Raw genomic sequence first — 21,139 nt, 5'->3', positions numbered from 1 at the left:
GATGCAAAATGTCTGCCGCTACATCCTGAGAGTTTGACTGACAAGTCCTGCGCATCGGTGCATACTTGTGGGCGTAATGCCGCTGGGCCTGTATGAATGGTCTCTGAAGCACACACAGCAGCTGTGCCCTGCGCTGAACATTGACCTCACTGGGTGTATGTAACACATTGCACAGGAGTGTTTCTGTGGGGATTTCCCAAATAGCACGTTGCAAGCCTTGGCAAGCAGCAAGTTAGTGGTAGATGTTCTGAGATGTGTGTTTGTTCTGGGAGAGATGCGCTGGAGAAATGGGCTGACAGGAACCTTGTGAAGTTGAACAAGGAGAAGGTCAAAGTCCTGCAGCCGGGCAGGAACAGCCCCATACACCAGTATGTGCTGGGGGTGACCCAGCTGGAAAGAAGCTTTGCAGAAAAGGATCTGGGCATCCTGGTGAACATCGAGCTGCACATGAGCCAGCGATATGCCCTCGCTGCAAAGAAGGTAAATGGTACCCTGGGCTGCATTAGACAGCGCAGTGTTGCCAGCAGATCAAGGGGGTGATCCTTCCCCTCTACTCAGCACTGGGGAGGTCACACCTGGAGTACTGTGTGCAGTTCTGGGCTCCTCAGTGCAGAAGAGACATGGACATACTGGAGAGAGTCCAAAGAAGAGCCACAAAGATGATGAAAGGACTGGAGCATCTCTCATATGAGGAGAGGCTGAAACAGCTGGGACGGTTTATTCTAAAGAAGAGAAGGCTGAGGGGAGATCTTATTAATGTATGTATAATATCCACCTGAAGGGAGGGTACAAAGAGGACAAAGCCAGGCTGTCTCCAGGGATGCCCAGTGACAGGACAAGAGGCAATGGGCACAAAGCGAAACACAGGAGTTCTGTCTGAATGTCAGGAAACACATTTTTACTGTGAGGATGACTGAGCACTGGAGCAGGTTGCCCAGAGGGGTTGCAGGGTTCTCCATCCTTGGAGATATTAAAAAGCCATCTGGAGATTGCCCTGGGCAATGGGTTGTGGCCCTGCTTGAGTAGAAGGGTTTGACCAGATGACCTCGAGACGTCCGTTCCAAACTCAACCACTCTGTGATTCTGTGAGAGATCTGCTAAAGGTAAGGACGAGGAAGGCACTTCGAGTAGGAGGAGGTGGGTGGGTAAGAAGGACAGGTCTGGGGAAATGAGGTTGAGGAAGCAAGTGTGGAGGAGAGAGGGAAATTAAGAGATAACGAAAGTCAAGAATGAGGCAGCATGGTGCATGGGCTAGGGAGAAACTAATTGACCCCAGCCCTGGAGGTTTCGACTGAAAATGCTAGATTGGGGTTCATGAGGAGGATTACAAATAAGTCGGAAGTGATTGTTATTGGTATTGATGCTGCTGTGCCACATGTAAATAAGTACTACAAACAACTTTGAAATCACAGAAAAACCAGAAACAAGGTCTTGTCTCCGAAAAAGAAAATTGCTGTTTCCCCCCATCAATTTTCTTTTCAAATAATTGAGATTGACCTTGCATCACCTGGTTGAAACAAGCAGCACAGTTTTAAGCAATCCAGCTGCAAGGCAACATCAGATTCTTCACACTGCCATTTACAGAATGCCTTCAATTCCATGTCCCTGGAGTGTGAGGCTTGACATTCATGGAGGATGTAACACATGAAGGAATCAGGGCAGATGAAGACAAAAATACAGACCCTAGCATACCCAGCTAAGTGGACGTCTGCTGGTGGGGAACAGGGAATGCTCCCAGCAAGGGTGGGTCTGCTTTTCAATGACCGTGACTACAACAGTCAAACCTGGGGAAACTGAGAAAACCACAGTATTTTAAGCCGTGTGCTAGGAGCTAAAAACTCAGTTTTTCATCTCAGATTGTCTGGGTTTCTTTGGGTGAATCATTTTGTCTGTGTCAGAGTCCATTCAACTATCGAAAGAAGATGCTGTCCCTGACTCCCAGAAAGTTGCCAGGCCCTATGGAATAGTGCTGGAGACTTTGCCTGATTTGTCAAAATGGTGGTAGCATGTACAGAAAGGAACCTAGCAGTTACTTTACCAGAGAACCCCAGTGAAGAAACAGCTTCTCATGTTATCATGACATGTGTGAGGCGAGCGTGTCTCTGAGCCTGCCTAGTTTACCTTGTGAATAGTGCAACAGCTTTGCCTCCCCCAGGATTTTACAGTGCAGTGCATGCTAGACTGTTTTACTGATTAGCTCTTCAAACATGGCCTCTCCGTCTCATCCCAAAGAGATGCCCAGGAAATTTAAAATAAATAAATACATGAGGTTGCCTCAAAAGTTTACCATTCTTGTAAGGGAAGGGATTTTCAGCTGCAGACTTTAACGATACACATGGCTCCTCTCTGGGCTCAAGTTTTCACAGTACTAAAGGGATTTGAAGCAAGTATAGTAATTTCCATGAAAAGCAGTTGAATAAATATCTTTGGCAGAGCTTTTAATCTTCTGCCTAGAGCATGTTGATATAACTGATTGATATATACTAATTTTCTTGGAAGTAAGTTCTTCCTGGATGAACTCTGTAAGCAGCAATGAATGAATGCTGGAGAAGCATGGCTAGCAGATTGAGGTAAGTTACAGTCCTCATTCTCCATGGCATTTCTGAGGCTGCACTTGGGCTGTGTCTGGTCTGCTGACCCGCAGTTCCAGAGGAATGTGGAGAAACTGGAGAGGGACCAATGGAGGACTACCAAACTGGACAGAGTATGGAGCATATAAGCCACAGGGAGTGACAGGGGGAGCTGGGCTTATTTAGTCTGACCAAGAGGTGGTTGGAGTGATTAAATAGCTGTGTACAAATACTTGAAAGGCAGTTACAAGGATATTGGAACATGACCTTTCTTGGTAGTGGCAGAAGATGTATCATAACATATAACTGCAGCTTGAGGAGTTCAGATTGGACAAGGGGAAAGATGTGTTCACCAGAGATTAGTGCAACACTGGAACAGGTCACCAGAGAAATGGTGGGTTCTCCCTACTTGGAAGTTTTCAAGATTTGACTTGACAAAATCATGGCTGACGGCATTGGCAGCAGTCCTGCTTTAAGTGAAAGGATGTACTAGGTAACTTCCAGAGCTCCCTTCCAGACAGCACTTCTGTGATGTTATCAATGAATGCAGTAGGATTCTTGGTTCAGATACAGGATACTTGATGCTGGTTTTGCACAACTGGGGCACGTATCAATTTGAGTATGCCAAATGACAGAACTTCAGATTCACTGAGAGAAATCAAGGAAAGATAATACTAAACCACACTCTCCTCATGGATAGGCCAATACCTTGCAGGAGTTTTCTTGAGGAGCTTAGATTTAACCACTTAAAATCTAGCCAAAAAGCTCTAGAAAGCCTCTTGGCCTTCTCAGTTGCACTCACAGCAGATGGAAATGGCAGGACAGAGAGGGAAAATGCATTGTGACTGTCTCATCTGTGCCACGACCTACAAGCTGAGTCACATGGGCCATACAGAGACCCTTGAAATTAGGCTTCTGGGGCCCAAGTTGCTATTGGGAATGGGATCGAGGCCAAGCAGCTTAAGGGCAGATTTTAAAAGTCAGTTTGGTATCTGTGCATGTTCATTGGTACCTATTGGGATACTCATGCCTTTAAAATATTGCCCCTCTCAACTGAATGAAAACATTTCTCTTCAGTTTTTGCTACATAGCACATTCTTGATCAAGGTCCCAATGGTCGGGAGCTGGCTTGTGAGCGGTGTGAGCTGTTTGGCTATTTGCCAAAAGAGTAGCCCTAGCTTCCTCTGCTGCATGCAGTTCTGCACCTCTTTTCTGTAAGGTTTGTGTTCAGTCAATCTGGCTTCCAACCTGTTCGAACCAATATAAAGTGTCATCTTCAAAAAGGCTTTGACCACAAATCCTCTTCTCTGCGGGTGAGGGAGATATTCTTGGGTTTTATTTCTTTTGAGCAGGCAGAGCAACCTTTAGGCACTGCGTGGAGAAGGCAGGGCATAAGACTGGGCTATGCTTCTTTTGTGCAGTCCCCAAGGAAATTGGACATGTACTCCTTTCCCATGCAAGGTCACTTCAGGGCAGAATGAGGTCTGTAATGAAGGTTTGTTATCTCATGGCACTTGGATTTCTTAATTCCAAAGTTCCTGAGTTCACTAAACTTCTGATGATGATAGTAAGAGAGGGACAGACAGACAGACAATCATTTTATCCTGCACCCTTTTTAATCTGAAAATTATGCTTTACATCCTCCAACACAGGTCTCCATCCTTTAGAGTTTGGGTTAGGACTATAATTAAGACAGATATTCCACTACCACTTGCAAGGGTAATAATTACCAGAGCTATTGATCCTTCTGCTGCAGACCAAGGTAACTACAGTAAAGACAATGGTCAAAAAGAAATTTCCCTCTATGATACAACATCGCCCATCACAGTGCATTATGTGGATTTTCACATAATGAAACCAGGAAGGACTCCATCAGACAGGAATAATTTGGTTGACATGTGCCAATAACTTGACCTAGAACAAGAACCAGTAGAGGGAAAGCAAGACCCAGGCCACGTCTCTTCTGCTGTGTGAGGGCAGCTGCTGCTCTGGCGAACTGGTTAATGTATTACATGCTGTTAATGTAATACTTTTTGAAGTATTGAAAAGGTTGAACTTTTGGCAGCTTGCCATCATGTCACTGTCCCTGTTTCTGTCGGGGTGAAGGTCAGATTATCTTAGACGACTTGCTTGTCCAGGCACTCTGTGGCCCCTTTTCCTGGCATTAGCCCTGGTGGGACGGGGAATGGAGAGCGCATGAGAGCAGGGTGGGTGGAGGGGGAAGGTTTTCAGAGTCTGCATACCCTGTTTTGAGATCCTGCCTTGGTAAGTGTTGGTTAGGCATACCCACTCTTGTTTACCAAACCCTAGGTCAACCTCCTGCTCCCAGGTTGAAGGAAACCAAACTGCTCCTGGTCCTCCAGCAGCCTCCATGACCGGTGCCATGGCCAGCTCCATACAGGGAATCCTGCCAGAAATGGAGGTCTTTCCCTTTTCCTCTGCTGTTAACCCTTATTTTCTTTAGCTGACACCTTTTCTCCTCTGTTGCCCGCTGCCCTGGCCCAAAACAGAGACAGCTCCAGCCTGCTAGGCACCCTCCCCTCCCTCTCCTCGCCAGCGCCTGGCCTTCTGCCCAGATTTAGAGCTGCTGGTTCCAGCTCCTCCTTACCGCCTCTCCCTGTTTCCGGAGGGGCCCTGGCCCCCAGCCCTTATCTCCTCCAGCCCCTGGGCTGTTTGCAGGGGAGAGTATAAAGGGGTTGGCTCGGAGAGCGGAGCGGGAGCACAAGCAGCACCGGACCAGGCTGGGTGTCTGCTTGACTTGTCACGTCCTGCTCTGCACCATGGGGAAGAACAGGCTGCTCATCAAACCAAACATCTTCCTCCTTCTCCTCTTCTTCCTCCCTGGAGACACCTCACCCGCCACAGAGCCGTAAGCTACGCAGGGGGGGTCTCTGGGCAGGCGGGAGACCTGGGCTGTATTCCCGTGTCTGTTGCTTTGTCTCTTATCTTCTGCATACTTTCTTTTACCCAGGAATACAGACATCAGGGCTGGGTAAAGTGTCTTCTACAGACAGCAACTCTAGTGCTTCGGGGGGACCCAAAACAGCCTGTAAAACTTCAGGAAAAAAAAAAGAGGGAAAGGTCTATGAGAATATATCTTGCTGCTTCAGAGAACTGACAGCATTTCAACAAAATTTTCTGCATAAAATTGGTTCTTTGAAAGGCAACTTTTAATAACTGTTTACACATTCAGTTTTTCTTAAGACACAGACTTTTCTGAAAAGGCAATGAAAGGTTTCATTGTGGGTTGACTACCCTACTCCCAGGTTGAAAGGCCCAGGAGATGGAGTGGTTTTTTGATTGATAATGAGAAAAAAAGGAACAAATAACAGATCTGGCCTCACCAGAAATGGCTTTATTTTTTAATTCACATTTTTCAGCTCAGCTAATGGAATGAAAATTCCCTTCTCACCCAGGGTTATGTAGCACTTTAAGACTGTGACTGTTCAGGTCTGTGAGGGTACCTTGTGCTGCATCCCTTCTTCAGCCCCTTTTGCCACGTTTGTATGTGAAGGGAGTGTGTGTTGTGTGCATGTGTGTACACGTATGGCAGGAGCAGCGCATGAGGGGTCCTGACATCCCAGAGACTTTTTCCTTTGGCTTTTCAGCAATGTCTTTTCCTCCCCCAGCAATGCAAGGCTGTGCTCCAGTGCTTTCACCAAGTGCAGGGTAAGCAAATGGCAGGGTCAGGATCTGAGGGGCCAGAGCTTTCTCCCTGCAGACCAACTGATGGACATAAAAGTGTCAGAGCCTCCCCTATCGCTAAAGGCATGCCCTACCTTACTGCCGAGGTGTCGAGAGCTCTTCTCCCAGCTGCTTGCTGCTTTGGGGGTACCCGTCAGAGGGCAGTCCTCGTCCCCCCAAAGGGCAGCACTGTTGGCATTAGGTGGGTCAGGTTTGATCCCCAGACGCCGTGCTGGGCCCCGGGACACCAGCAGCATGTTGCTCCGCTGGGAGGGAGGGAGGCTGCCTAGGGCCCAGCAGGGACCCCCTGCTCGGGCTGAGACAGAGGGACGTGCTTCCCTGAAAAACTGAAATTTGCTCCGGTGCTTTTGCCTAAGATCTGGCACCACGCTGTGGCAGTTTTAGGTCTCTGCGAGGACGAGAGTAGCGCTGGAGATGGTTTGCAGTGTGTAATCAATGGCATTTATTCACCAAGTAACAGCACTTGTGTGGTTCCTGAATGCTACAAGGTGTCTAGCAAAGGTGACAACCGACTTTTCCCCACTGGCGTTATTCAGTGTCCCAGGAGGAAGCGCTGCTGTTGTGCCAGAACATGGAAAAACTTATCCCTCCCAGACGTTTGCATTGAGTATTTCCTGTGGTATCTTACTTTTGAGATTGGCCTCTCTACTTTCCCCTGCTGCTACAGACATGCTGGAAATCTTGTTACAGTCCTAGAAAATGCATCTCTCCCCCTGTACAGTGAAGGCTGTAGTCATCAGAATGGTTTATTTGCTCTTTCTGTACAGCTCCTGTTACATGTTCCTGCCCCTCTAACCTGGCCTTCTCCTCTCTTCCTAAGGCAGTATATGGTGCTGCTGCCCTTTCTGATACACACTGATTCTTCTGAGAAAGTCTGTGTTCAGCTGACCCATCTGAATGAGTCTGTGACACTGAGCGCCACACTCGAGTATCAAGGGGAAAACAGGAGCTTGATTGATGATGTGGTGTCGGAGAAGGACGTGTTCACCTGCATCCCTTTCTCTGTGAGTACCTCATCCATGTGGGCTCATCCCTTGTGCCAGGGATAAACTGTAAGGGCACTGAGTAGTAATGAACAGTGTGTAGGTATTCACTTCCCTCTTGGCCAAAGGTATCACCCTCAACACCCTCCTGCTGCTGAAATCTCCTTAGCATTTTACCTGAATGGGAAATGCTGAATCCTGGAAAGCCAGCCCCTCTCTAGGACAGGAGGAGGAGAGGCCAGGAGAAAGAAGTGGTTTTAGTATTGATGCTCCTGATGATGGCTGTTTGGTGAACAGTTTCTTCAAATCGCTCTCCACATCATCCTGCAGCAGCCACAGATTGTCACTTGAGTGCCTTCAAGTTGGGATAGAGCTTTTGGCTTCAGATACATTTTGCTTTGTGGATATAGTACACTGAATTAATGTGAGAACAGAGAGCTGTGATTCCCTGTGTCTGAAAAAGAAAGTGAAGCAGGGAATTCATAGCTTAGTGTAACTGTTAGCCCCAGGGACTATAACAAGTCATGGGCAACCAGGGAAGTTGGTCACCTGTCTCGGAACACAAATTATGTCTTTGGCCTGAAGGCTGAAGAACTGGCCTTCAGGACACTGAACAGGTTGGCATCTATGTCTATGTTTGTCAGATACAGGCTGAAGAATGGTCTTGTCACTTGGAGAAAGATGTATAGAGATCTGGCATGTCTGGTTTGGAAAAGAAAATGTTCTGCAAAGACTAGGGACATTATCTGAAAGAGAAAGGGGATTATTTCACTGCCCCTGTGAATGTCAAAAGGATAAAGGACAGAAAGGTTTTGGTCAGGGCAGTAAGAATTTCTTAAAATCACTGCACAGCAGCAGAAATGAGTCAGAATACAGGACCAAGCAAAGATCAGTCTCTTGTTCCTGATAATAGTTTCCCTCACCTCTGTGTTGGGTCCATCAGGATTATATTAGATCTCTTATTTCATGAAGACCAGTTCAGTTCAGGAAGCCTATAAAGGTGGTCCGTAACATAGTTGCCTTCTTACTCTCCAGCTTCCCAAATCAAATAGCCAGTCACCAGTCACGTTTATCACTGTGACGGTGAAGGGGGCAACACTGCAGTTCAGGAGCCGCAAGTCGGTGCTGGTCAAGAATTCTGAGAGCCTGGTCTTCGTCCAGACAGACAAACCCATCTACAAGCCCGGACAGACAGGTACCAGGGAAGGGGTGGAGATTTGCATTTGAAGCAAAGATTCATACTGCAACTGTTGGACTGTGCTGGCCAGATGGTGACTACTATCAGTGGGGGCCAGAACAGTAATCTCATGTCTGAGGCTTATGTTTTTAATGCTCCATGTGGGAACAATTTGGGGAACCTTAAGGTACATGCACATCCTTGGGGCACCTGCACACACTTCCTCTGTCACTGGAGGCTCTGTTGCTGTGCTCCATGCAGTTAGCATCTGCATTAAAATCAGAGAAAGACTGGATATTTGTCCTATAGAGAACAGGAACAAAATTCGGACTAAGTCATGAACTAACTTTCAAAGCGTCAGCTGATTTTCCTCAATAAAGACAGAGAGAACTATATAACCCATTTATTTCTTCTGGGCCATTGATCTCTTAAACTTGGCCTGGACAGGAACTAATGTCCTAAAAGATACACTGAATTCTCTGTCCATCGAGAGCCAACATAAACTTGCAGCCAAGTGCTGAAATAATTTGCTTCCGTCCTTCCCTAGAAGTCAGTCTAGTTATAACAAAATTAGAAGACCCATGTGAATTCAAATGTAAAAATGTATCCCTGCTAAGTAGACGAAGGCAACTTAAATTTAACTTTGGTCCTGATTAATGAGATTCTGATGCCCATGATCAGTAAGATGTTCACACTGACATAGATGTGCCCTGAACGTGCTCTTATTCATGTAATTTGTTACATGGGTAACCTTCTAGCATGACTTACGTTTTCTAGTGAATGGAATTTCTGTAGAAGAGAACAGATCTGTTCTCTGTTGTACCATTTGTTTTTGAAACTGATGTTTTCTGGTTGGTGGCTGCACTGTGGAACCTCACTGTGTGCCTTTCTCCAACAGTCCTGTTCAGAATTGTTTCTCTGGATACAGACTTCCGTCCCTTGAACGAGGTGGTGAGTATGACACTTCCTTTTTACTAGTTATTTGGACTTAATATTGGCCTATGTGGGTAAAGGGAGGAAAGAAGTGTCTTTTGGGGAGAGCTCTCAGTACACTGAGATAGTTGTGCAATTCCTGGGTTACCTCAGATCTTGTTAACAGGATTTCTGCAAAAGGCTGCCTTCTGCATTCTTGGAAAGGTTTGACAAACTGCAAATGAACAGTGCTGGTGTAAACACCTCAGCCATGAGCAAATTTGCCATTATCACAGTGTACACCTGCTCTTATTAGTATTGCAGATTATACAGAGTGAGTAATTTCAGCTGACTTTTCTGCCTGAAACAAAGGATTGCCGCCCCCCAACCCCCACCCCACTTGGTGTACCTCAAAATCCTCTGTTGCTCCATACCAGGGACTTTCCTCCTTATCCCACTGAGTGATCCACGTGTTCCCTGAATGTGGTCGTAGCCCTGGTCATTTGACTGTGTTGCTTCCACTCTGTCTAAATGTGCATTCTAAAGATGGTGTTTCCTTTCTTCTCTTTCTAGTTTCCGCTGGTCTATATCGAGGTATGTACAAACATTCAATTCATGTTCACGTCTACCACACTTCAGCCTGGCAGCATAACTACCACTTGCCTCAAGATGATTCTTGTCTATTTTATTTATTAAGCAGGTCCATAATATTAATTTGAGTATACAGAACTTTAACTCATATGGTGGCAACTATGTACTCTGGGCCCAGGTTACAGGTCCTTCTATTGTGCAGCCCTGGGCTCCCCGCACAACTCTGCTAGTGCCCCCCAGTCCTGCCCTGCAGCCTCCTGCAACACTGGGGCTGAGCCTCCCCTCACTGCTTTTGTTAGTGCTTTTTAGTTCTCATTGCAGACTCCCCCTGTTCTCACAATCTCCTTGTGGTCTCATTATCTGTAGGACCCAAAGAAAAACCGTCTGTACCAGTGGACAAAGGCAGAGTTAAAGGGCGGGTTAATCCAGCTGTTCTTCAACCTCACCTCTGAACCTATGCAAGGGACCTACACAGTGGTGGCTCAGAAGGCCTCTGGGAAGACAATTCGTCATCCTTTCTCTGTGGAGGAGTATGGTAACTCTCACTGCAGTTTCAGGTTCCTAACAGCTAGTCCTGTGGGGCATGAAAGCTTAACTGAACAGGGTGGTAGATCTGATCAGGATGTCCAGCATGGCTGGAAAAAATGTCTCTGTGTCCTCTCCCTCCCAAGCATCCTCCCTTTCTCAGGAGTGAAGACTGAAGGTCTTGAGCCACCTGTCTCCAGTCCTCTCTAAGCCCCAGACCATGCAGTGCAGCTCTTCTGACTGCCCACCTCAGCAAGGCTCCCATCGGGAGGAACAAGTGTGCTTGAATCAGTCTGTCCACACGCCTCACCTCCTTCCAGAGGTGATTTAAGGCCACAGCCTCATCTCCAGTTGGCTACACACCTATGTCATGCTATGAGTCTCGGTCTACCGTGTCTGAGGTCCAAAGTCTTGACCTTTTTGTGTAGACTGGGACTAAATTCAGATCTTGCCTGTCCTCCCCCACAAGCTAAGCCTGTAGCTCACATTACACCTTAATGAAAATTTAAGCTCTCTCTGGTAGTCTCACACCTATGCCAGTTCCATCCACTTGGCTAGAAAATGGTATCCCAATACACACCTGCACATGTTCGCAAGCAACATATCTTCCCACCCCAGCAAGCCAGCTGCAGCCCTTGTTACATGGTCCGAAATGATCTGGCTCGTGCAGCAGAGATGAGCCTGGGAAGATGAGTCTGGAAGTCTTTCACCTCTTTCAATTGCAAGATTGTTCCTGTACACGTATGCCCTGAATCCCTCCTAGTTCTCCCAAGACAGTCACCACCCAGCTGGGTTTGGATGTGATGTCACCCTGTGCTGTCACTGGGTTTTCCTATTTTGCCTATTGGTAAGATCTACATGCTTTGGAAATGCAGACACCAGGCTGTACTTCCAGCTCTGTATGTCTGTGGGAAACTTCTATTGACTTAACTCTCTATTTCACTCTGTCCCACTGCTGGGGGACTGACAACCCATGTGTTATCTAAGAAGCCGCTGTATTTTAACAGCTGATGTAATAATCCTGTCTCCTTAGCCGGCACAGTGGTTACCTGAGTGCCTGTGGTTTTCACTGACTTTGGTGGGATGTGCAGGTGACAGAAGCCTCTAAAATCTGACCATTTAGATGCAAAAGGGTTTCAGGTCATTTGTAAGAATAGCTTTTGAGTAGCCTTCATGTCCCATTCTTATGTAATTCCCCACCACATAGACTGTTCTCCTTTGGTTCTGCTGCAGTGCTGCCAAAATTCGAAGTAACAGTGAAAATGCCCAAGCTGATCACCATTCTTGACGAGAAGCTGCAAGTGACAGTTTGTGGTCTGTGAGTGTCATTCTTTCAAGTCCTTCTTGGTTTCAGGTTTTTCTTCAGCTGCTGCTGAAAGTCCAGTTGGGAGACTGAGATATGATACTTCATTCTATTTCTCAATCGTTTTGGGGTGCCAGGACCAAACAGACTATATCTACCATTAGATAAAAGGCAACAATTATTGTTTGGGGCACTTTGTATGCAACATATAGAAACATATTGTTCTTCTGTTTTTTTGGGGAGGGATTTTTTTGAGTCATAGAGGATTTCAGACCAGCTACAGTGCTAGGGAAGAGGTCTTCAGTTTAGTTTACTTAGGAATGATGTTTTAACTGTGGCTTCTGCTTGTCATTGCTGAGAGGAAAACGTAAGTGATGCAGATGCCCTTTTCCTTTGGGCCACCTCATATAATTCTGCATAGCAACGTCCCAAGCATCCTGCAGGGAGAGACATGGCTTGGGCTGAAGAATGAGCCAAAAGACCCAGTGCACATACATGAACAAAACAGTTCCATCAGAATTGGGCGGTGGGGTAGATACTTGCAGCATGCTCTTCAAGGTGAAGGGTACTCTCAACTAAATCAGCATTAGGGTAAATGATTTCTGCAGACTTGTATGTTATTCCTAGGGATGCAATCAGGACTATAAGATTCAGTGCTCCTGCTCCTGTTGGCAAGCTTGATTCTAAAATGTTACCAACTTTATTTCTGCTTTTTGTTGCCTGTGATGACCCTGCTGTATCCTGGAGGCAGCTCTAGGGAAGAGTCCTGGCTCCACTGGGGATGAGCTAGTCATTTCCCTCCATCCCTGTTACATTCCTAATGGCTTTTTCTTTCAAACGTCCCTGCTGGTAGATACACCTTTGGGAAGCCTGTTCCTGGCCTCGTGAGCTTCCGTGTCTGCCGGAAGTTTGAACATGCAGCCACCAACTGCTATGGCGAAGAAGCTAAGGCAGTGTGTGACAAGTTCTCTGGACAGGTGAGTCACAGTTACCCTTGCGGGTAGGGTGACAGGAGAAAGAGTGGTTTACTAAGCACACCTTGCATGGAACAGGCTTGCCCTGACAGAGTACGTACAAGCATGAGTGTGGAGAGTGTATTTTAAGGAAGCCTGAAGAAGGAGAAAAGATTGGGTGCAAGATGAAATGTGGAAGGTAAAAATAAGGGGAAGGTCTGTGTGGTAAGAAAGGTGTGTGTTAAAGCAAGAAACTGATGGAGAAGAAAGAGGTGGAAGAAACAAAAAAAAAAGGTCAGATGGAGTGTAGAGAGTATAAGGGAGAAGTGAGATAGAAAAGGCATGAACGATGAGAGCAGAGTTGGGATTGTCTTACACTAGGGACAGTATGTGGGATCAGAAATTCATGTTAGAAGTAGGACAGGAGCAGAAATCAGGGGAGGGGTGATGCAGTTTGATCAAGAGGGAAAGGAATATGGATTTAGCAGCCGTAGTTAAGACAGACAGAAAAGAAGTCACTTTTTTCACTCTTCAGACTGTCAAATCTAAAAGAGCAGAACTGAATGGTGTCTGGAGCATGGACAGGCGCAATTGACAGAACCTGGGGGAATAGCAATTATGGAAATATGTCAGGACAAGAAAGCAAGCAGACATGCTTATGGTCCTTGGGGTCTGCTGCAGTATGAGCCCCACGATTGCCTCCGCCACTGCTGTTGTTATCCATGCTAAAAGCAAACTTGAACACTGCGGTGCTAACTTCTGTTCCAGGCATCTCTTCCCTTTTCTGTGGAGACCTGACTTGTACACAAAGGTGCTGAAGAGAGGTGGCAAGCTTTGAAAATGCTTTTCCAGCTGTCATCTTCTTTCTACACATACACAGGCTTTAGTTTATCTATCACTCATATGGCTTGTGCATTTTAAGTCAGCAGCTATATTCTAATGTGCCTGATGCCTGACAATTATTTCCTGTGTGGCATACACTTGAATAATCCCCTATACTTCTGTATCAAGTGTTTGGAATTTCAAACTTCACACACACACATAAAAATCTTCTAGGTTGCAAACTCTTTGCTTTGATGTTGCTGCAAGTTCTTCAAAATGCTCCATGCCAAGTTATTTATGTGCTTCTTCAGTTTTAATAAAAACAACAGAGGGAATGAACTGTGAGTTTATGGGCTCATCTTCCAGTTCAGGGCAGTTGGATAAACACTATATAGATGAGACTATAATGGTCTTGTTTGTTTTCTTCCAATAGACAGACAACTATGGCTGCATTTCTGAAGTGGTAAAGACCAAGTTATTCCAGCTCAAGAGAAGTGGATATGAGAATAAGCTGCATGTGGAGGCTAAGATTAAAGAGGAGGAGACAGGTATGAATCATCTGGATTGGAGAGCCATGTAATAAGCCCAGGAGAGACCAGCAGAGGGGCCCTCCAAGTAGGGGTGAGGGAGAAAAGCAGACTTTTGCTTTTCTGCAGTCCTAAAGTTTTCCTACCTGGAGGCCAGGAGCATCAACAAAATTGCTTGTCCAGCAAAAGAGGGTTGGCCTGGAGTAAAAGTAATTCTGGTCAAACAGAGGCAAATTAATTCATCATGTGTCTTCCTGCAGGAGTGGAGCTGACTGGAACAAGCTTCTCTGAGATCACAACCACCATTAGCAAAATCACCTTTGAGCATTCAGACTCCTACTACAAACCTGGAATCCCCTTCTTTGGGCAGGTAGGGAAACCATGAGAATGGAATACCATGACTGCCAAACAATCATGCTCCTGCATCTCCTGGACAGATACGTGCCCCACTCTGCAAAGATGCTGGACCTCAGTGCTGCTAATCCCTGTGGGCCTCCTCTCCTCTGCAGGCTCTTAAATCAGGGAACAGCAGCTGAGAGCACAGCCCGCATTCTGCTTAACCCCCTGTCCTTGTGCTTCTGCTTCTCCGGTCAAGTAGAATTCCGTTTTTCCAGTCTTCTGTTTAAAAGGAGGCCTAAGGGGTGTGAGATAAGAAAGGCCAAAAAAATAAGATTCAGAAAGTTTGCAGCCCTCTCTGAAAGAGACAGATGATGCGCTTGTAAAGTGCAGTGGGGGCTTCCTTGTCTGACGTAAGCCCAACATCCTTAGCTTGGTGGTCTATCAGTCTGTTCAGGTGACAGGCATTCCTCTCCTGTACTGTACTGTTTTTGCTTCTCCAGGTGAAACTAGTGGATGGATCTGGTGCTCCAATCGCCAATGAAATTGTGAGGATTTCTTTACAAGGAGGCCAGGAAAACAACTACACAACAAATGAAGAGGGCAGGGCATGGTTTGCCCTGAATACTTCCATGTTTTCCTTGGATACTGTTGGAATTAGGGTGAGTCCGGCGGGCAGAGGAGGTGATGAAGTGACCCACAGGGCTGGAAGGGGAGTAACCCTGAAGTTTCTATGATATGTGCAAAAGCACTTAGCTGCTTGTTGCTGGTTCTTTGTGCCAACCTTGGCATCAGTGTGGTGGAAACAGCTGTACAACAAACCAGGTTGCTATGTCACAATTGCATGTAGCTTGTAAGTACTTGATTTGTGCTTGGGAATAGCAATATAGTGTTAGAAGGAACATCAAGAGATCATAATCTTCCATTCTGCTCCAAGGGATCACCAGACAAATCTCTTTCAAGGCTGGGTCTAATTCCCACGGTGGAGTGCTGCTAGTGCTTTGCTGTCTTTTCAATTAAATGATTTCCCACGTATCTCACCTAAATATCCTTTGTGGTCAGTTAAGGCAATCTGCATCTCTCAGAGTTTAATTTAGCATTCTGTGTTTCTAAGCTGTCCTCATTATTTTTTTTTCCCTTTTTCCTGCCATAAAGAGAAAAAGAATATGAACCATCCACAGAAATTCTCTCCCTGGTGTGGAATTTGTTTATCTGGGAAAAATAAATGCTGCAGAGCATCCTTTTGTTGGTTTAAAAGGCAGTATGTGTGTAACATGCACATTTTTTAATACCTCACCTTGGAATAAGGCAGATTGTCTAGAATTATATTTTCTTCACTCCCTACAATTCTCTTGTCACATATTAAGGCATGAGGCACATGAAATGCTGGAGTAGCACTCTTCTAAATGTGAAATATCTTCCCCTTGCTCTCATTTTTAAGAAGGCCTGGACTCTATCAGCTCCTAAACTTCTCTATTTAATTTTGGTTTTGAATTCTCAGGTGGAGACTTTGCCTCCTTTTCCATAGCATCCTTAGCTGGATCTTGGCACTATTAATCTCTGAACTGAACAGCACTATCCCTTCTCCAGCACCAATAATGAGAAGAAAAATGAAAATCAGCTTCTTTTCTCTTTAAACAAACAGGAAAGATATTAGAGAGGACAAGGTATTAGGGTAAAGAGCCCTTGAGGTGATACTGATAGTAAATAAACAACTGATACAATTCATCTCATTTGAGATGAACTCCAGCTTCTCTGGGAGTGAAATCATTCCTAGTGATTTGCTAAGGATACCACCACACTGTCTTGCATCTTCCAAACTCATGGGGTTTTTTTGTAGACTACCTTGTTGCTTAAATACAAGAAATACCAAACCTCTAATACTAGGCCATTAATTTTGGCTCCAGTTCAGCCACCTGTGTTTGAGGATCTATATGTGTATTTTCTCTTTTTCCAGGCAATTCATAAAGTACGCCCTTACTGCTATGACCGTTCCTGGGTTGTGCCATATTATGAAGAAAGCTATCTCCCATTAAAGCGCTTTTACTCTCCCAGTAATAGCTTCCTCAAAATTGAGCCCAAGTCTGAGACACTAAGCTGTGGCTCCTCCACGGAGGTCCGGGTGCACTATATCCTTACTCCAGAGGCTACAGGAGAGCAGAAGAAAATCACCTTCTACTACCTGGTAAGCTTACACTTGCCTTACAACAGTGAGGTTGTCACTGGTAACTGTAGGGGGGTTGGAGATAGAAACTGTTGTTTGTGGCAGTAGGGCTTTAAACACTTTCCCATCATCCTTCATATGTTCTTTTCTAACAAAAAGGAGGGTCTGAGTTAGGAGCAGAAGAGTAGGGATGTCCCGATGCCCCCAAGGTGAGCACTGGGATTCTGCTACAGTGAGGCAGAGAGCAGCTGAGCAGGGTGCGAGCAGCAGACATACAGCTCCGTTGTTGTCCTCTCGGGTTCCCCTTCTTTAAGGTTTGGCTCACGCATAGCCTCAATCACAGCAGGGTTTCTCCTTCCATTCAGGTGATGGCCAAGGGAATCATTAAGCAAGCAGGCACCCACGTTCTGGATTTGAACCAGGAAAGTGGTGAGTTCCTCTCCCCTGCCAAATTGTTGCTGTCCTGGGAGGCTAGACAACTGTGGCAGACATACAGGCTGCTGCCATTCAAATGCAGGGATCCACAACTCCATGCCCGCTAAAACATGGAAAGAGCTTGAGCTTTCTCTTCTACGCCTTTATTTAGGCTTTGCACAGATTTGCTCTAACCCCCTGTGCCAGCTGTCTTCTGACACTGCATTTCTCTACCTCCAGTGCTCCTAGGAGACACTGACTGATGGTCTGTTTTCAGAAGCTGAACCAAAATTCAGCATGCTGGAAAACAGAACTTGAAACAAGCCTTTTCAGTCAAACGGTGAGACTTATGCATCCCTGTGAGCACCAATTCATCCCACTTGGAGGCCTGGAGTTTCATCCTTGCTAGGATGAAGTTCAGCATGAAGTCAAACTTAGAATTTTGGCTGCTCCAAGAGCAGGTTCCCTGTACCTTAACTTTTTGCTCTTGTTTTGTTTGCTAGCCAATGGGGTCTTCTTGCTACAGCTGCCTGTACAAGCTGAGATTGCTCCAGTGGCCCAAGTGCTTGTCTACACCACTACTCCAAGCGGGGAAGTGATCGCTGATTCAACCAAGTTTAATGTAGAAAAGTGTTTCAGCAATAAGGTAAGTGTCCACTTCTTGAGGGAGCTGCCATCAGACTGCAGCGTGGTCAAACTCATTTATTTAGATTTAGCCTGACTAAGCTCATTTATTTAGATTTATTTACACTGGACAAGCCACCTACCAGTTATTCTAGGTAGCTTCACTGCTTACTGGTTTGTGCTAGCTTGGAGGAGATTAACTGTTGGAAAAAAGAAGCTAGAAGGGACTACACTGATAAAATCCGTCTTAGCGACTAGTCACAGCCACCAGTCTCACAGATGGTCCCGTGTAAGAAAAACGTAGGCCACATATCTATGTCTTACTGCAACCCATGGATTTTCTTTTCCTGCAAACTCAGCAATGAGGTGTCTGCTTTTCTGGTCACAGAGCAAAAATAAAACACACACAGTCCCAATCCAGTGGGCGAAGCTAATACTTGTCAGATCTTTCAGCTCCTGTACATCTCATCCTGTCATTTTAATTTCTGTTGTATGTAAATGGAGAAAAACCTTGCCTGAACCTGATAAGCAATGCACAGTGGTGCTTCAATAGCGATGTTGAGACTGAAGGAGTGCAGAAAAATAAAGCCTTCTTTCTATGAGCATGTGGACCATGATTCTCTTATAGCCCCACATATCCTTATGCAGAAGAGCAGATGGATGTATAAGCAGCCCTAAGAAGAGAAGAACCTCAAAAAAGCCCATTGGGACTTCAGGACAGTAGACAGGACACTGCGAAAGGCAGTCCCTTGTCCTGCTAAAACCCAAGCTAAATGAGTTCTTGAGACTGGTGTCACTGTAGGAGTTTGGTGACCTGAATTTTGTTCATATATTAAAGGTCATTCTATGGACTGCATTGAGACCTGGGTGCAAGCCAAGTGCCAAGTACTTTACATGCTTAGGTACTGCTTTCTTTGAAAGCATCCTGTATTCTAAGCTATTGTCAGTCCAGACAGGACAGACTTTGGGCTATCTCTATGCTAGACAGTTTTTCTAGCAGCAGGCTTGCTACGGCCCTTGTTCTGACATTTCCTGAAGAATATTGCTTTTGCAGTCTCAAGATTATGAGTCCACCCCCCTGGGAGAGGTGGGGTGTTGTCAGCAGAAGGCATGCTGTAGTATGGTTGGGATATGAAGGACGCTGGCAGTTCTTTGTCAGGGAGCATGTTTTCTCTGAGGATGCTTTGGTCATTGCACGTTAGGGGAGGGTTTGTGCTGCTGGGGAGAGGGAAGATTTATGCTGGCTAGCCATCTTATCACAAAATCACGTGAGATGGTGATGAAAACAACTTCTGCTAGCAAGAACTTGCAGGGCAGAGATTGGAAGGGTGTCCTTCAAGCTGTGAGTTAGGTTTTGGGGAAGGCACACCAGTCTGGCAGGCCTCAATCAACACGCCGATTCTTCAGAATCATTCAGAATCATTACCAGCCAGTAGATATTGCAATATTGCTAACCAACGTCTTTGCAAGCTTGTTTTCCCTCCACAGACAATATCTGGGTGCGGTACAGAGACTGGACCTGGTTCAAGACCATGCCTGGCTGCCTGAACAAATCTAGCCACTATGTGGGATTACCTCATCACATTCACAGGGGCCATAAAACCCAAAACTGCCTTAAAAGTTTTATAAGTAATTGTGATGCTTGAAGTTGCCGAGAACAGTTAGTGCTGATTCCTTTGGCACTGCAGTAAGGAAACCCAGCTCTGCAGTAGCACGGGGGGAGTGTGTGTGGGGGATGTGTGTGCAGGTGTATGTGGGCTTTGTAAGGTTGGAAGCGATGCACTCAACTGGAGGGAAAAGTCCCACAAGGACAGGCCCTCTGTGATGTAGCTTTTCCTGCGGCTATAGGTGGACTTGAGCTTCTCTCCTTCTGAAGGACTGCCTTCTTCTGATGCTCACTTGCTGTTCAGAGCCTCCCCGCACTCCCTCTGCGCTGTTCGTGCTGTGGACAAGAGCATTCTCCTTATGAAGCCAGAAGCTGACCTGTCACCCAGCTCTGTAAGTGCTTAGTCCATGGAGCAACTCAGAGCCTGGCCAGAGCAAGCGCAGCCCAGTGCTGGGGTGGAAACAGTGAATAGTCCCTCTTGTTAGTGCTGACACAGGAAAGCTGCTCTGTGATGTTTCTCATCATCCTTCAGTGGGCAAAAAGATGAGAACTGGGCAGCAGCTGTTTCTTAGGGGTTTTGTGCGACTGTAGGGATGGCAATTAGGAAGCCCTTTCAAGGTAACTGCTTCTCTCAGCCAGAGCCAAACACTGTTGTGAGTTTGATGATGAGTTTTCAGTTATTCTCTGCAGCCATGGACTAATTTTCTTGGAGTAACATCTGGAAGTGTCAGAGAGTTTATTCCCCTCATGCCAAGCAGCAAACAACAATCCCTGAGTAGGGAGAAAGGACTGCAGATGGGCTGGCCAGTGTCATTTTTTATATATTTTAGCCGTAATATCCAGAGTAACATGCTGTCCATAACAAAAGAGGCAAATTTGGATGTCTATTTTAAACTCCGAAATTCCCACCACAGGGAGGAGGAGCATTGGAATGTGGATGTATGTGCAGGTGATGTCACTGTTATGGTGCTTGCATCCAACCCCCTCAGCTGTGTTTTGTGACAGTGTACACTGAAAATGTCAAATACCCTGGCTCTTTCTGCCTAGGTGTACAGCTTGCTGCCAGTGAAGGAATTGCATGACTATCACCATGGTCCAGACACGCTCTTGGAGGAGCCCCTGGAGAGCTGTGTACCCTTGAAGAAGATAGTTCTGAATGGGATCACCTATTCTCCAGTAGTGGAGATGAACGAAGAGGACACTTACACCATCCTAAAGGTATAGGCTTCTGTGGCATGATGCAACACAACAAGGGAACAGTTTGTGAATCTGAGTGATTGGACACTAATTTTTATCCAGAGGCAAGTTCAGTGAGAGTCATAAGCTTCACCTTTCTTGCCAGCTTTGCTCCCGACTTGGTGGAAAAAGGATCAGTCTCAAAGTTTTCTTCTTACAGGAAAAGCTTTCATCTTGAAATAAGGTTCTAACAATCCTGTGCCATTAAAGTTACCTCAAATATATCAATACATCCTTGAGCTGCATCATAGCCACAGACATTTCCTTCCAGAGAGAAAGGTCTGTATCTGCTCCCTGGCTCATCCTGACCCCTCGGCTGGAACTGGACTGGAACCAGTGCCCTAGATACAGAGGGGATCTATACTTTGGTCTCTCTGAGCCACTCATGCACCCAGACCCAGAACTCTGGGGGGTTGATCTCAAGGTTCAATCCACAGAGAGTAACAGCTTCTCCTTTTGAGGCAGTAAAATACCAATGTCAGGTCTGCTGTGTAAACCTCAACAGGACTCAGTAACATGTTCGATTTTCCTCCTGTAGGAAATGGGTTTAAAGATTTTCACAAATACTAAGGTGAGGAAACCTTGGTATTGCAGCACTGCAAACTACATGCCTGCAGGAGGCCGCTTTGCATCTTCAGTCATGTCTGGAGCGCCTATACATGCAATGAGGACAAACGGTAAAGGAACTGGT

The 21,139-nt window shown here is 46.0% G+C and overlaps 1 protein-coding gene across 1 annotated transcript in view; it reads left to right on the top strand.

Moving 5' to 3' along the window:
* Window positions 1-5,238: 5,238 nt before the first annotated feature.
* A2M (alpha-2-macroglobulin) overlaps window positions 5,239-21,139 on the top strand; it is a 35,418-nt gene continuing 19,517 nt past the window's right edge. The window contains exons 1-17 of the mRNA XM_063356449.1: window positions 5,239-5,439; window positions 7,096-7,279; window positions 8,294-8,453; window positions 9,334-9,386; window positions 9,921-9,941; window positions 10,305-10,473; window positions 11,697-11,781; window positions 12,620-12,743; window positions 13,975-14,089; window positions 14,329-14,438; window positions 14,908-15,066; window positions 16,362-16,589; window positions 16,934-16,997; window positions 17,486-17,628; window positions 19,455-19,604; window positions 20,260-20,430; window positions 20,987-21,125. Of these exons, the coding sequence (XP_063212519.1) occupies window positions 5,351-5,439; window positions 7,096-7,279; window positions 8,294-8,453; window positions 9,334-9,386; window positions 9,921-9,941; window positions 10,305-10,473; window positions 11,697-11,781; window positions 12,620-12,743; window positions 13,975-14,089; window positions 14,329-14,438; window positions 14,908-15,066; window positions 16,362-16,589; window positions 16,934-16,997; window positions 17,486-17,628; window positions 19,455-19,604; window positions 20,260-20,430; window positions 20,987-21,125 (2,164 nt within the window). The 5' untranslated portion in view covers window positions 5,239-5,350. The remainder of the gene's footprint in view (window positions 5,440-7,095; window positions 7,280-8,293; window positions 8,454-9,333; window positions 9,387-9,920; window positions 9,942-10,304; window positions 10,474-11,696; window positions 11,782-12,619; window positions 12,744-13,974; window positions 14,090-14,328; window positions 14,439-14,907; window positions 15,067-16,361; window positions 16,590-16,933; window positions 16,998-17,485; window positions 17,629-19,454; window positions 19,605-20,259; window positions 20,431-20,986; window positions 21,126-21,139) is intronic.

The sequence above is a fragment of the Chroicocephalus ridibundus genome, chromosome 1 (assembly GCF_963924245.1).
Source record: "Chroicocephalus ridibundus chromosome 1, bChrRid1.1, whole genome shotgun sequence".
Lineage (NCBI taxonomy): Eukaryota > Metazoa > Chordata > Aves > Charadriiformes > Laridae > Chroicocephalus > Chroicocephalus ridibundus.
This window is presented reverse-complemented; position numbering and strand designations above follow the sequence as displayed.